This window comes from Psammomys obesus, unplaced genomic scaffold (genome assembly GCF_907164565.1).
Source record: "Psammomys obesus unplaced genomic scaffold, mPsaObe1.curated_primary_1811, whole genome shotgun sequence".
NCBI lineage: Eukaryota > Metazoa > Chordata > Mammalia > Rodentia > Muridae > Psammomys > Psammomys obesus.
In genome coordinates, this window is record NW_026596130.1 from 243,039 (window position 1) to 257,304 (window position 14,266).

Consider the following 14,266-nt stretch of genomic DNA (forward strand, 5'->3'; position numbering starts at 1 on the left):
TATCCCAGGCCAGGCCCTCAGAGTTACTCTCCTGAAGAAATGAAGGAATGGATAAATGGATAAACACCATCTCAAGAGCCAAATACTGATCCTCAGTCTCTCCTTTTAAAAATTTTATTTGGGGAGTTCACCAAATATACTTATATTTACATTTTTATATATCTCCATCATCTCCACGCTTCCATTTCCCCTCCAGTTTCTCCTATGATCCCCCAACCACCGTCTCCCACTTCTAGAATTCATGACTTTACACACACACAAACACACTCGCACACATACACACACATATGTGCGCATAGATATAACCTAAGTCCCATCCTTATTTGCATGTTGAATCTCTTAAGACTTTCTTCGAGGATTTCACACATGTATAAAATGTGTGGGGGGGGACAGGTCAAATTCTCCCCGCTGCTCCCCACAAAGCTTCCCGTGGGATTTCACACGTGTATAAAATGGGGGGAAGGGGTCAAATTCTCCCCGCTGCTCCCCACAAAGCTTCCCACACGGGTCATCTCTGAGTCCGCTGCACAGTAATCTCGCTCTGTCATTTACCAGATGGACATGCTTACAAGAGAGTGTCTACAGATGCTTCAAACCCTAGAGAGCCTGGGAAAGGTACTCAGCATTCAGACACAGAGGAACACACGTGTTCCTCAGGCCCCTCCTTTCCACCAAGAACTGACTCAGACAGACACACACACACACACACACATACATACACACAAAACACTTCACAACCCATCCAAGATGTTTATTATTTGTAGAAAAAAAAAGCACAGTGTGGAGAAACAGTGAGACATACGTGAACAGAGATGGCTCTGTGCTCAGAAACCCCACGGCACAGGCAGAGCTCTGTGATACTCGTAACAGAGGAATTACATGGTGAATATAAATGACGGGAATAGAAAGTAGGGACAGGAAGGGGACACAGCTGGACATTAGACAAGGGAACCCGGCGCCATTCTTGGGGCTTAAGGCGGGAAACTGCAGGTGTGGTCTCCACTGTGATGAACAACTGAGAAAAGGGGCCTCAGGTTCTGTCACAGCAAGTGTCTTCACAGAGCTTTCACTGAAGCCGTCGCCTGTGGGGAGACACACATAGTTACTGTGGACGAGTCCGGAGAGCCCCCGGGGCCATCTTGGTCCCTCTTGACCATTTGAGTCTGGCAAAGTCCGTAAGTGCCGAAGGTGGACGTGCCGTGCCTCCTCCTAGATCTCTTTAGGAGCTGCTTTCAGACTAAAAGAGCCATAGTAGTCACCAGCTCAGGAGCTAGCCTGCTCACGACCGGGCCCAAGAGCCCAGCTGCGAAGGCTCCAGACCCTGAGCCCTGCGGCCTCGAGACGTGCAAGCTCAAGGTGCCAGGGCCCTGAGACTAACTTCCTCTGTCACAAGAACGCAGCTTTCCCAGATGAGTCAGTGGTCTTGGGAGCTGGTCCAGGAACACCCCCAGAATGAGCACAGATCCTGCAGGTTTGGGAGGCCACCTGATGGCTTGGTTTGTTCCCACAGAAAGAGCTAAGAGGCACTGCTTCCCCCAACCCTTCTCCCTGCTCCCCTCCCTCGGATGCCCACACCCCTGTCAGCCTCTGATGGCTCTAACCCACCTCTAGAGTCTCACAGGCCTCCTTGGTGGCGGCGCTCTGTGGCCTTGCGCTTCTGCCTCCCCTTGATGGTGAGGACAACGCCGGCCACGATGCCCACCAGACCCACGAACAGCCCGAGAGCGCACAACACATTCTCCTTAGTTTCTGGGAGGAGGGTTTGCTCTTCGAAGTCTGGGGGAAAACAAAGCGGAGTAGCTGTCAGTCCCTGTGGCTGTGGTGGGGACAGCACTGGGGGCCGATGTAGGAAGAGTGAGTGCTGCGGCTGGGGAAGAGCCTCAGGTGAGAGCTGGCTGCTCTGGCAGGGGGCCTGGCTTTCATCCCCAGCTGCAGCTGCAGGGCTCTGACACCCTTTTCTGACCCCTGAGGACACCAGGCATTTCCATGGTGCACACACACACACACACACACACACACACGCGAACAAAATACCCCCCCACATAACTGTTTCTTTTGCAGTGTGGAGGATCCTGGCTAATGGGGGGACGGGGGTGCATAAACTGCATAAGAAACTGAAGTCTGTTGGTTTGCGGCGCTGGGAAGGAACTTGAGGCCTCACCCGTGCGAGGCCAGTGTCCTACACTGAGCTGTGTGTCGCCCGTGTGCTGTGAATGCCAAGGTTCCAGAGCCAGGCAGAGTCCGGCCCTGCAGGAGGGTGGCTTACCCCAGTGCTTGAGCAGAGGCTCGTCCAGACCCCAGTGGTCCACCTGACAGTCAAAGAAATCCTCCGTGGAGGGCAGGAAGGGCAGATAGAAGAATTTGCGGAAGAGGTGGTCCTCCCTCGGGAGGAACACGGTCTCTGACACGCCTGTGGTGACGGGCTGTCCGTTGCGAAGCCAGGTGACGTTGACGGCCGGAGGGGAGAACTTGTCGACGAAGCAGATGAGGATGTTGGGCTCCCCCAGGTTCACCGGGTCTCTGGGCAGCACGCTCACCTCAGGGGGCACTGTGGGGAACAGGACAAAAGTTAGCTGTCCACCCTTCAGCGTGTCCCTCCCTCCCCGTGCTGGCCTGGGGCACCATTCTAGCTCCTGACTTGAAAGCTGTGCCCTGAGGAGCCAGCCAGCCGCGAGATCCGATTCCCAGATCTGACAGGTTGGAGCCAGTACTGAGGTATGAGATATTTAACCACCCACCCCAGTTCCTAACTCCCCCTGTGTAGACTCTGGGCAATGATTTCGTGAATGACAGTGGATGAATAAGCCAAGGCCAGAACAACGGAAAAAAATCCTGGGCCAGCGGCCTGAGGATTGGGTTTGCTGTGCCGAGCAAGCTTAGGTCTGGAGAGGGAAAGTCGTAACACCCTGAAACGGTTTTTTAAAGCTACGTGCACCTGTTGGTTTGGGGAGGGGGCGTGGAGGGGGAGGGGGGGAGGGCACGTGGAGGGGGAGGGAGCGTGGGGGGAGGGGGCGTGGAGGGGGAGGGGGTGTGGAGGCTCATGGAGGGGGAGGGGGCGTGGAGGGGAGGGGGCGTGGAGGGGGAGGGCTGTGGAGGAGTGTGGGGAGGGCTCGTGGAGGGGGAGGGGTACCATTGATATCGGGAGTGTTGTTGGAGCGCTTCATCATGATCTCCAGGTTAGCTTTGTCCACAGCTATGTTGGCCAGGGCACCCTGAGCCTCAAAGCTGGCGAACTGCCCAAATTCTTCAAGTCTCCAGATGGTCTGTGACTTATCAATATCCACATGGAAAATCTCGTCACCGTCAAAGTCAAACATGTACTCTCCTTTCATGTCCGGGGAAAGGTAGAACTCCGCCTGGATGATGGTGTGTTTCTCTGGAAAGAAAGGAAAAGGAATCAGGGAGGGAAACAGAGAGGAAACCACCTGTGATGGACGGCCATGGGACAAGTAGAACAGTGGAGGACAGAGTGGGGGTCAGGGGGAGACGGGGTCTGGGTGACGGGCGCCCACACGGAGCAAAGCAGCGGGGTGAGGAAAGGGGAGCTGTGTTAGAGAGGCTGCGAGACAGAGCCTTCAACACGCCTTTGCTGTGCACCCACTGTGTCAAACCCGGGCTGTCCACATGTGCACGGGGTGACATCACACACTGGAGCTCGGGCCACCTCCCAAGGCCACCAACTGCAAACAGGCCCTGGCGAAGGTCAGGGCCTCAAGAGCCCCGCCCCCGTCCACGCCCCCTGAGGGTTTAACTGGTCCTGTGCAGAGAGCACAGGGCTGCAAGCTCGTTCATGTATGCAGCAGTGTCCTGCGCAGAGGACAGACCCTCTCGGTTGCCCTCCCGTCCTCCAGCTCTTAGACTCCTTCCTCCTCTCAGCGGTGCTGGAGCCTTGGCGGAGAGGCGGGTTGGGCTTTGTGTGGGTGTTTAGTGACTTCGTGGCTTCAGAAACCTAGCAGGAACGCCCCGCACTCCCCGTCCTGTGACATTAAACCGCTTGGGTCAGCAGCTTCCCTTCCTCCTGACGCGCCATTTGAAAGGATGGAACTCTGGAACCGAGTATCATGGTGCCCCCTGATCCCTTCACTTACCAGAGGCCCCAGGGGGGTCCCCTCCTTCTTAGTGCATGAGTTCCCAGTCACAGCTCTGCTGTGAGCCCCATTCTACCAGGAGAGGTGAGGCCAGAACTTTCTCAGTACCTCATCGGCCTCTAACAAACGCTGCTGGCATTTTGTGCTCAGAGACCGCTTTCACCAGGAGGAATGAGACCCTGAGAGACTCAAGCGGAGCCTGAGGCACTCAGGAGACCGAGCCCTTGCTATGCTCTGGACCACTACCACCCACTCCGAGGCTACCTCTGAGAAGGGGCATCCCTGGGTTGACCTCAGAACTTGACCTCTGTCTAACCCCTACCTACACTGTGATGGATTTTGTGGGACATAGTCTATTGGGATGGACAAGGAGAATAACCAACAGCGAGGGAGAAGAGGTGGTGGGATGATTGCTTCTCTGGTGTCTTTAGGGAAAAGGGGACGGATTTTAATGCCTGACTAAAGGACTTGCTTACAGTTGCCTCTGTGCACAGACATGTATTCTAGATGCCTCTTCCCTCCAGCCCCATGGCGCCGGATCTGCCTTCCATGGCCTCCTTGGGCAGGAGAAGGCCATGCTTGCCGCCGTGTGGCTGGGGCTGGGTTCCCACTTTACCCGTTTGCTCTGTGCCCGCAGCCGCCCACGAGGTCGCTCTGGTTGCAGAGCCCTTTCTCCCGGCAGCTGTTTACATCAGCACAAAATGCGAGCTGAGGACAGCCTCCACTTTCTCGTGTCTCTACCCTCGGGTGAACAGAACTCAGTGATGATCCCGTACCCTTGTCACCTGGGCTGTGCCACACAAAGGGCGGGCATGGCTACCACCGCCGAGAGTTGGCAACTAAAATCAGTTCATCTCAGTGTGCCGCCCTCCCTCCTCTGGGGGGGGGGGGGCCTCGGGCCGGGGGTGATGACCTTTCTTTGTAATGATCCTCAGGACAGTGTCTGTGGTTGAAACACGAGAGGATGGACGTGGCAAAATGAGCTGCGGTAGAGTCAGGCAGCAGCTAAGGGCTCCTCAGGTATTTTCTCACTTAATCATTAAACACAAAATTGTGTGAGATTTCTAACTATTAATGTTCCCAACGTTCCAGGAAAAAATTAAAACCCAGATCTGTGACTTGGTGGTGCCAGTTGAAAGCTGCTTTCCCGTCACCGCAGAAGTCTGGCCTCCGGTGGGACAGTGGCCCTCCACGGCACACACCTCGGTTTGTCTTTCTCAACTAAGCCTGACTCATTTCACTTTGGAAGGGAGGGTTTCCCCCAACTGTAACTGCTCTACAGCCTTCAGGTGTAGACCTACATGACGCCTGCCGTCCTTACTTTTCAGTTCAAAGTCTGACTTCCGCACACCCACCGCTCCTTTTTCCTAAGCCTCATGTCCTCTGAAGTCCCCGGTTCTGTTTCTCTTTGTGCTTACCTTTGATCGCCCATGACTTCTGGGAGCTCATCAGGACAGCCATGAAGAGACATCTTAGCACCAGGACCCCAGATGTGGCCATTTTCTTCCTGGGTGTTCGGTGGGGTCAGAAGAGAGCACAGACTGAGGCAGAATTTACAAGAACTAAAAGAGATTAAAATCCAACAGGCTTGAGTTTTAGCCAATCAGAAAAAAGTTTCAGGCTGACACATCTGTTGCTAGGGGAAGGATTTTTGCAATTAGGTCCTGTGCTATCTACTATTTAAAACCAGTTTGTCTACTTAACATTTCAAGAAATGATTTTCTCCAAGAAAACATTTCTCTATTTATTAAAAAAAAAAGCCTTTAGACAAACTGAACAAAAAAACATCAAGAGTTTAGGAATGTTGGTCAAATACACACCCTTACATCCCAATCTAAGTTCTATCTGAAACACACTAGTGAGGATAGTGAGGGTAGATAAATAACCACTAATGTGGAAATGTGGCTTCTACCTCAGCGTGACAGCTGGGAAGACGGCTTTCCAGAGACACGAAACGGAACAACGGGAAGATGGTGAGTGCCTGGATTCTGGTCACAGAATGTCACCCGGGGACCCCCCATTGCTGGCCTCATCTCCTTTCCCAGTGGGCTGGACTGCGACATGGTCACCTCAGCCCAGACTCCAGGACCATCGGGATCTGCTGCATTCTGAGGATCCTGGGACACAAACTGAGTCCCACGGCTCCAAAGACCGCAGAGAGGTGGGCGCTAGGTCTGGAAAGCGCACAGCGGTCTCCAGACTAGACGGGTCCGCCCTCCTATTCTAGCCTGGCCTAGAGGGGCTCTCTAGCCAGGCTGTGCCTGGAGGGTGAGGCCTCGTTTGAGTGTGGTGGTCACTGTTGGAGAACAGCCTCTCCCACTGAAAACAGTGCGGTGATGCCCGCAGGAGGGCCTTCCGGCCCACGGCCAGGCTCAGCAGGTGTGGAAGGCCCCTCCTCACATATAAGAATTAAAGTTTCGAGATTCCCCTTGGAGACTCCTGAAAGTTAGGAGATTTCACAAATCCTCCTTCTGAAATCACAGTATAATACACAGAAAAATACTTAGTTACACACAGACAGGGCTAGAACCCAGTGAGAAGCCACCAGGCAGCGAAGCCGCTGATTAATGGGTTGTTTAATGTCAGGCACATAGAGACTGCTCAGCGTCGTCCACACGGCTGTGTGAAGTCCTCTCTAGCCATACAAAGACCCTGCTGATGGACCCAGGGGCTCGGAACCCCAGGGTCACTAACGTAATTCATTCCACGAGGGCCACGAGGTTGATGCTATAATTTTAGGGTGAAGACTGACCTCCTTTATAAGAGCCAAATGCAGATAACTCCACTTCTGCAGCTGTCTTTTGCTAGCTTCTCTGATGCCATGTTCTTGGCAAGCACACGGTAAGTTTAAAGTACCTCCAAATACACGGTGCTACTCAGCAACTGGTGACGCTGCCTAGTTCCTGCCTGCTGATTGGTTCTGCCTACGAGATTATTAACCGACTTCAGAGACCGACTTTCAGTTCCCCTTCTCTGTGGTGAGGGGAAGTCTCTCTTTGGATACCATTCATGGTTTCCTGTTCTCCCAAAGTCTAGCTTCCTTCGTGTCTGAGGGGATTTCTGAAGTCACCTGAGTGATGTTTCCTTGGTGACATTAAACTGTGCCGAGCTACCATCGCCCTTCCCTCAGGAAACAGAATCAACTATACCAGAAGGCTGGCAGAGCATTGATCCGGCTGGACTTTTAGCTTAAAGTCGTCAGAGGCCTCGGGAAGTCCCTCTGATGTCACAGTTCCGATAGAGCCCAAAGGACGCAAAGGAACAGCTGCAGAGGATGCAGCCATGTCTGCTGCCCGCGGCCAAGCCTGTGACCGCTTGCCCACCGCATGCCACAGGTCCATCGGACTCTCAGAACACAAAGCGTGAGCCCACACTAACAAACTGTGTGTTCAGACACCGGAGAGGGAGGGAGCTGGGCTCAGACGAGGCCGAATGGGAATCACAGAAAGGTTACTGAATGTGTGTGAACTTAATTACCGCCCACCTAAGTGCCTGTCTGTCTGTCTGTCGTCCGCCTCCACTCTGCACGCTAGCCTCCCACAGTTCCAGGCTTAGGAGTGCTCCCCGGTGCACGCAGGCCAGTTCTGGGGCTTCTGCACAATCTGGGTCTGTTGGGTCCGAGTTCTACAGAGCCTCCTTAGCATCTCCCTGCTCTGTACCCTGAGCTGCTCAGTCTCATAGCCCAACCTGCTCTTTCTGCTGTGGATATCGGGGTCTTTCATGTTTCTGTGTAAATTTCAGGATGGATTTTTCAAGCTCCATGAAGAATGCCATTGTTATTTTGAGGGAGACGACAGTGGGCCATTAAATTCCCTTTTGACAATGTTAATTCTTCCAAACAATGAACACGGGAAGTGTTTTCATTTCTTTATCTTCTCCGGATTCTTTTTATTTTTATGTAAATTTAAATTTAGGGCCTCATCTCCTGCCAGGGAAGTGCTGCTCCGCTGAGCTGGAGCTCCGGCATGAGACTGTGGTAGAACACTGAGACAGGCCCCCCCCCCCGGGCTGGCCTAGACCTGCTCTGCAGCCCTGGCCAGCTTTGAACTCCTGAGCCAAGGTTACAGGGCACCGGCAAGCCTAGCTTCTTCACTTTTTTTTTTTTTTTTCATCAGTATTTCTTTCAAGTTTGCAGAGAGCTGTGGTTATTGAGGGCTGAATCCCTTTCACAGTTTCCTTCTTAGAAAGTCTGTTGCTGACGTGGGGCCTGGCTCTCGGTTTTGTCTGTTGATCTCCTCCTACGACTTCCCTGAACTTATCGGTTATGGCGGTCTTTAGGCGGGGTCAACAGGCTCTCCTCCTGGCAGAATGAAATTAGACCAGACACGGTGTGTTAAATCCACACGTCTTCACCACACTAAACAGCTGCCACTTATTTCCCATCCATTGATATGAATTTATAAAGAGGTTATTGTCTCTAAGATATAATCTTCCTTTCTCCCTGATAACTACTAAGGGTTTTGTTGTGGTTGTTCTCTTTGTATTTACAAGTAACTGTTATCCTAACATGAAAACAGTGTCCCAGCACTTCAACCTCCTCCCCTCCAGCCCTGAGTGTCCCCCTTCCAGCCCACGCACTGACGATGCTCATGACTCCTTCGCTTGCCCACCCAAGCGCTGGGATTCCTCTGGGGTCCTTGGGAGACTTGACACAGGTGGCCACAGCAGCAGATAAGTTTTGCTGCGGCCCCATCCCCCAGGCTCTGGATTGTGTTCGCTAAGAAAGACAGAAACACAGTTCGATAGAAATGCTGGATTGAGAGTTAATATTTGCGAGGCTTTGGGGCTCCGTCCTCAGACCTTACCCAGATCACCTCAGCCACCTGGGAACACTAGCATCTCGTCGTGACAAATCCGCCACCTACTGGTCGCCCGTGGAACTGTCATGATTTGGTCGCCTTTCACAGAGATGGAGCCTTGGGGCGGTGGATCAAGACAGGCCCCAAGGGAAGGGACCCAAGAATGGCTGGGTTTGGGGGCTGTTATCTCACAGGCTGGCGTGTCCCAGGGCTACAAGTGGCTGGGCGGGTGTGAGCCCGTCTTTGTAGGAACAGAAGTTAAGGATTGGTCTGGAGTCTGCTTCTCTGTGGTCCTGGGGAGTTTAAAGGATTGGGGCACACCCTGTGTCCCCCTCCCCCATTTCCCACATGAGGCACCTTGCTCATGTCTGCAGCAAAACCAACTGTATCATTTGCAGAAAACAACAACTGGAGAGTGATTCATACCTATAATTCTCATAAAGCAAATCTGAAAGTAAATTAAAGTTTTAGGCGAAACATTAAGGGTTCAGAGGAACTGGTTCTTCAGAACCTGTTAGATTTTAGAAGTGGGATGGACACGCGGTGCAGAGCTCTGTAGCTGGTGGAGGCCAGAGCTAACAAGTGCCCAGTGTGCGGTTAGACATCTGTAACTGTGGCCTACTGTGGCCTCCCGCCGCCTCCCTCCGCTGCCCTCTCCGTCTGTCCTTCTGTCTTTCTTTCCTCTCTCTCCCCACCTTTTGCTACCCCTCCCTTCCCATCACTTCCTCTTGCCCTCTCCCCCTGCCTTGCCTTCTTCAGACTTTTAGCTCTCTTTAGATCTAAGGGACTTCAAGTAGCAAATCTCTGCTGAAGGTTTTTCTGAGAAAGCCAGATTGACTGTGAGTTCCGGGCCTATGGCATCTCTGCTCCTGTGACGTCACAGCGTCTCTGCTCCTATGACGTCATTATGTCTCTGCTCCTGTGACATCACTGTGTCTCTGCTCCTGTGACATCATGGCTGCTCTGCTCCTGTGACGTCACTATGTCTCTGCTCCTGTGACATCACGGCTGCTCTGCTTTTGTGAATGCCACACCCTGCCTTCTTCACTCTTACACAGCTCAGGACCCAGACCATGAAATGGTGCCTCTGGCATCAGGGCTGAGTCTTCCACCTCTGCTAACCCGACTGCCCTTTCCTCCATGGACCAACCCCATCTATGCACTCCTTCCTGGAGCGTCCCTCCTCAGGAGATTCTACACTGGGTCAAGGTGACCTTTAAAACCAACCATTACAAAGCCAGGTAGTGGTGGCACACGCCTTTAATCCCAGAGCTCCGGAACCAGTGGCAGGTGGATCTCTGAGTCTGAGGCCGGCCTGGTCTACAGAATGAGTTCCAGGACACTCAGAACTACACAGAGAAACCCTGTTTCCAGAAAAAAAAAAAAGACACAAAAACAAAACAAAGCAAACTAACAAAGAAAAAGTAACCATTGCTGACAGGGAACAACCCCTCTATTCAGAGGGGGAGAATTGTATCCTTCTCAGTATCCACTCATTAGCTCCACCCCTTCACCTCCCATCCTGCACTGTAGGGCTTTGTCTAGACCGCTACCTGTGCACCAAGACCAGTCGCTGTGCGTTAGAGGCCACAGGATTGGCTGAGCATCCCGAGAGGGAAGGAGCCGGAAAAGCCCACCTCAAACCAGCCTTGGTGCTCTGCCTGCTTGCACTGCTACAATGAAGAGAATTCTTCTGAGTTGAACACTGCCTGCTCAGCTCCCGAAAGTGGATCTAGACACCCCTCGCTAGCATGCAAGAGAGTTCAGGGGAGCCCCAAGGAAGGGCTGTGGAAAGAGGAGCCCCTGACAGGGTGCCGAAGGCCTTCTTCTGTCACCAGCCATGCTTGTACCGACACACTATGTCAGGAACCTTATCAAGCTGTCGAAGCCTTTGCTTTCCAGCAAAAGAGACAACCAAGAAAAAGTAATCACATGGTTCACAGGGCACCTCAGCCTGGTGCTGTGGTCTGGGGGAGGGAACGTCCTCTCCCCAGACTTGGTTTTCTCCTATAGACAGTCACGCCCCAACTCTGCAGGCCCGTGGACTCCTGTTCTGAGGGGAGCTTGGGCCCAGGTGGGGAATCCCGGAGGGCTGCTATGTCACTCCCAGACAGCGGCTGACTTGCCTGCTGGACAGGGTGCGGAGCAGGGCCCAGCCTGAGTCCCGAGTTCTGAAGAGGGACCTGTCAATGCTACACCTGCGCCTGGAGGTCTAGAGAAATCAGAGCGGAGCCCAGCCAAAGTCCACCCGCCGTCAGAGTTTCACTTTTGAGCACATCGCCATGAGCCGGAGGGGAATGTGCTGTTGTGACTGGAGTCTCACTTGTGAGTGACCCTCGGTGACTCAGCTCCCTCCAGGTTCACAACATTCAAACCTTCCTTCACCCAACCCGGGACTCTTCCACTTTCCCTGGCGGCTTCGTAGCTGAGTCTCCAGCCTGCGGCCCTGGGTTCACCCATCTTTAGACAGTTGCTGTGTGCATGAAGAACACACCTGTGGTTGGGAGAGACAGCCTCCGTTTCACCCCAAAAGAGAGAGACAGGTGAGTGGCTTGGGGAGTCTCTAGTGGAGGACAGACATGGGAGGAGGGAGTCAGCTAAGATGAGGAAGTAGGGCCTGCACACCACCATGACCAGTCAGGAAATGGCTCTCACTTCCTGTTGGTCCCCACTGCATGTTCTTCAGAGAGAGGGCTTTTGGGACAGGACAGGCTCTCACTCTAGACCCAGCGCTGACCTCCAACGCATGACCATTCTCCTGCCTCACCCAGCCTTCTGGATGCTGAGGTTACAGTGAGCTGCCACACCACGCTGAGTTTCTGTCTTTTTAATGTCATTCTTTCTTTATCTCGGGACTGCTTTACTTTCCAATCAGAAGACTTCCTTCAGCTCAGGTTGGCCTCAAACTGGACATCCTCGTGCCTGGTCCTCTTCAGTATTTGCCTCCCAGTACATGGAATTTTAGTCTCATTATTCACAAGAGGAAGAGGGAAGAGTTCAAGGTCATCCTTGGCCATCTTCCATCAATCATTAATTTAAAAAATCCCTCACAGACTTTCCCCTGGGCCAGCTCCTCTTTAAGGATTCCTCTTCTCAGACGACGCTAGCTTGTGTCCAGTAAACAAACAAACAAACAACAACACCGGTGCAGAAACCGCAGGGCATGCTGGGAATGCCACAGCTGCTTTTCTCCTGTGTCTGCTCCAGGGACGATGGTGGATTGCCCAGGGTACAGTCTGTCTGGTGTGGCTGCCTCCTTCCTCTTCATCTTGCTGACGATGAAGCACCCAGGTAGGGTCCCTTCTTCCCTGGCTGCCTCGCCCTGCGGATCTGAACTGCACAGTCTCAAAGCCAACCAGACAGTGCGGTAGCTCAGGGTACAGAGGTCCAGGGCTCGAACTGACCTTTCCACCCTCCACAACCCCTCAAACCTTCAACCTCAGGCCCCCACACCCCAGCTTTGGGAAGCTTCGAGGCTTAGTTGCTCATCTCTTGGGCATGAGTAACAACTTCAGACAGCAATGAAAGTTGCCTGGAAAGCGCGCTCGACTCTGTAGCCAGAGCACGGGCAGTTTTCTTCCAATGCTCTTAACACGTAAATCCCACCAGCGGCAGACACACAACCTCGACCTCTAAGTTCTGGGGAGAATTTTTAAGCCGTATCTATTTTTTTTCACCTTAAGTCTCAGTTAGATAAGTTCATTCTTAAGACTGCTTTGATTTTACCGCTTTTAATGTTACATGTGTGTGCACGGCTTACGGTGTACGATGGAGCAAGCATGTTCACGGTGTGTGTGCGAGGGTGCCCGCCGCGGCTGGTGTATAGGGGTCAGAGGCAACTTGCCGTAGCCGGTTCTCTTCCACCATGCGGATCCTGGGACTTGAACTCAGTTCTTCAGCTGTGGCTGTGAGTGTCTTTCCCTGCTAAGCTTCCACTCCATCCTCCTCCCTACACAGGGTGTCAGGCCTACCCAGGCAGGCCTCTAACTCTGTCGATCCTTTCCTGCCTCCACCTCCCCAGTGGGGTGCAGACGAAGATTGATGTACACGACATGAAATTCTTAAGGCACCGCACTCGCAGAATTATCAATCATACCTTTGATTTTCAGATATCAAGGGAGATGACTTAACATTTGACCAGGGACTCAAACTTTCTAGGCAAGCCAAGCCTCTAACCCACAGTGAGACGCTTCTGTGAAAGCCACGTTTGCCAGTTCCTGGAAGGACCTTTGCCTTCTCTAAAGGGAAGTAATGATCTAGTCAGTTCCCTCCCTGGGAGGAGTGACCCCGCAAGGCCAGAGGACCCAGTGGCATGGCTGTTTACCTGAGCTCAAAACGACTGCAAAACAAGTCGCCATGGGAACATCAACTCATATTAACTTATTTGGGAATGAAACCCAGACCTGTGACCACTTTTAGTATCTTAAACGTGTGTGGTTTAAGACTGCAAAGCTCAGGCCTGGGGACATGGCTCAGTTACGAGTACTGAATGCTCTTCCGGAGGCCGGAGCTCGGTTCCCGGCACCCACCCCAGATGGCTCACCACCACTTGTACCCAGCTCCAAGGGACCGACACTCTCCTCTGGCCCCACACATGTGCATACTCACACAAACATGCAGAATTAAAAATAAAGTACGAAGAAGAAGAGCCTAGATCCCAAAGGCTCATTGACTGTGGAATTGCCTCCCGACCACAAAGCTGGTGACACACATTCACACTCAAAGTTTTTAACCTCGGGACACCTACAGTTTCCTTTAACCAGAAAATGTTCAAATTTCCGTGCTTGAACTCCCTGAAACATTGACATTAAATCCCTCCTGTTTCCTGGCGACGAGTTCCCGCGCCTTGGCTGCTAGGGAGCACCCTGGTCCCCTGGCTGGCTGCTTTTGGCTGGCATCTTTGTTTTCCTTCCACTGTTTTGCAGATGACTTCAGAGTCCTCGGTCCCGGGGACCCTATCCTGGCCAAAATCGGGGAAGACGCGCTGCTGACTTGTCAGCTCCTCCCCAGGAGGACCGCGGAGCACATGGAGGTGAGGTGGTACCGCTCCGACGCCGACAGGCCTGTGACCGTGTACCGGGACGGAGCTGCAGTGACTGGCCTACGGGCGGAGGGGTTCGGAGGCCGGGCAGAGTGGACAGACAGCGCCGAGGAGGGGAGTGTGGCTCTGAAGATCCGCCAGGTCCAGCCAGGGGATGATGGGCAGTACTGGTGCCGCTTCCAGGAGGGGGAGTACTGGAGAGAGGCCAGCGTGCGCCTCCACGTGGCAGGCAAGTGTCAGCACAGGAGCCCAGGGCGCGAGGGGGGCCGGAGGGGGCAGGAGGGGATGTGGAGGTGGCGGTAGGGGGCAGGAGGAGGGCGGTAGGGCGCCGGAGGGGG

General features: G+C 53.4%; 2 protein-coding genes across 5 annotated transcripts in view; one reads left to right on the forward strand and one right to left on the reverse strand.

The window, feature by feature from the left end:
- Window positions 1–736: 736 nt before the first annotated feature.
- Window positions 737–5,639, reverse strand: LOC129665308 (H-2 class II histocompatibility antigen, E-U alpha chain). The gene is made up of 5 exons (XM_055591878.1): window positions 5,507–5,639; window positions 3,131–3,376; window positions 2,267–2,548; window positions 1,606–1,776; window positions 737–1,082 (listed from the first exon to the last, which is right to left on the reverse strand). Exons 1-4 carry the CDS (start codon window positions 5,586–5,588, stop codon window positions 1,616–1,618), a joined length of 771 nt encoding a protein of 256 aa, XP_055447853.1. The 5' UTR covers window positions 5,589–5,639; the 3' UTR covers window positions 737–1,082; window positions 1,606–1,615.
- Window positions 5,640–10,840: 5,201 nt separating this feature from the next.
- Window positions 10,841–14,266, forward strand: part of Btnl2 (butyrophilin like 2) — a 13,767-nt gene continuing 10,341 nt past the window's right edge. For all 4 annotated transcript variants that reach the window (XM_055591929.1, XM_055591930.1, XM_055591931.1 and 1 more), the window contains exons 1-3: window positions 10,841–11,430; window positions 12,095–12,178; window positions 13,813–14,157. In XM_055591929.1, the coding sequence (XP_055447904.1) occupies window positions 12,100–12,178; window positions 13,813–14,157 (424 nt within the window). In that variant the 5' untranslated portion in view covers window positions 10,841–11,430; window positions 12,095–12,099. The remainder of the gene's footprint in view (window positions 11,431–12,094; window positions 12,179–13,812; window positions 14,158–14,266) is intronic.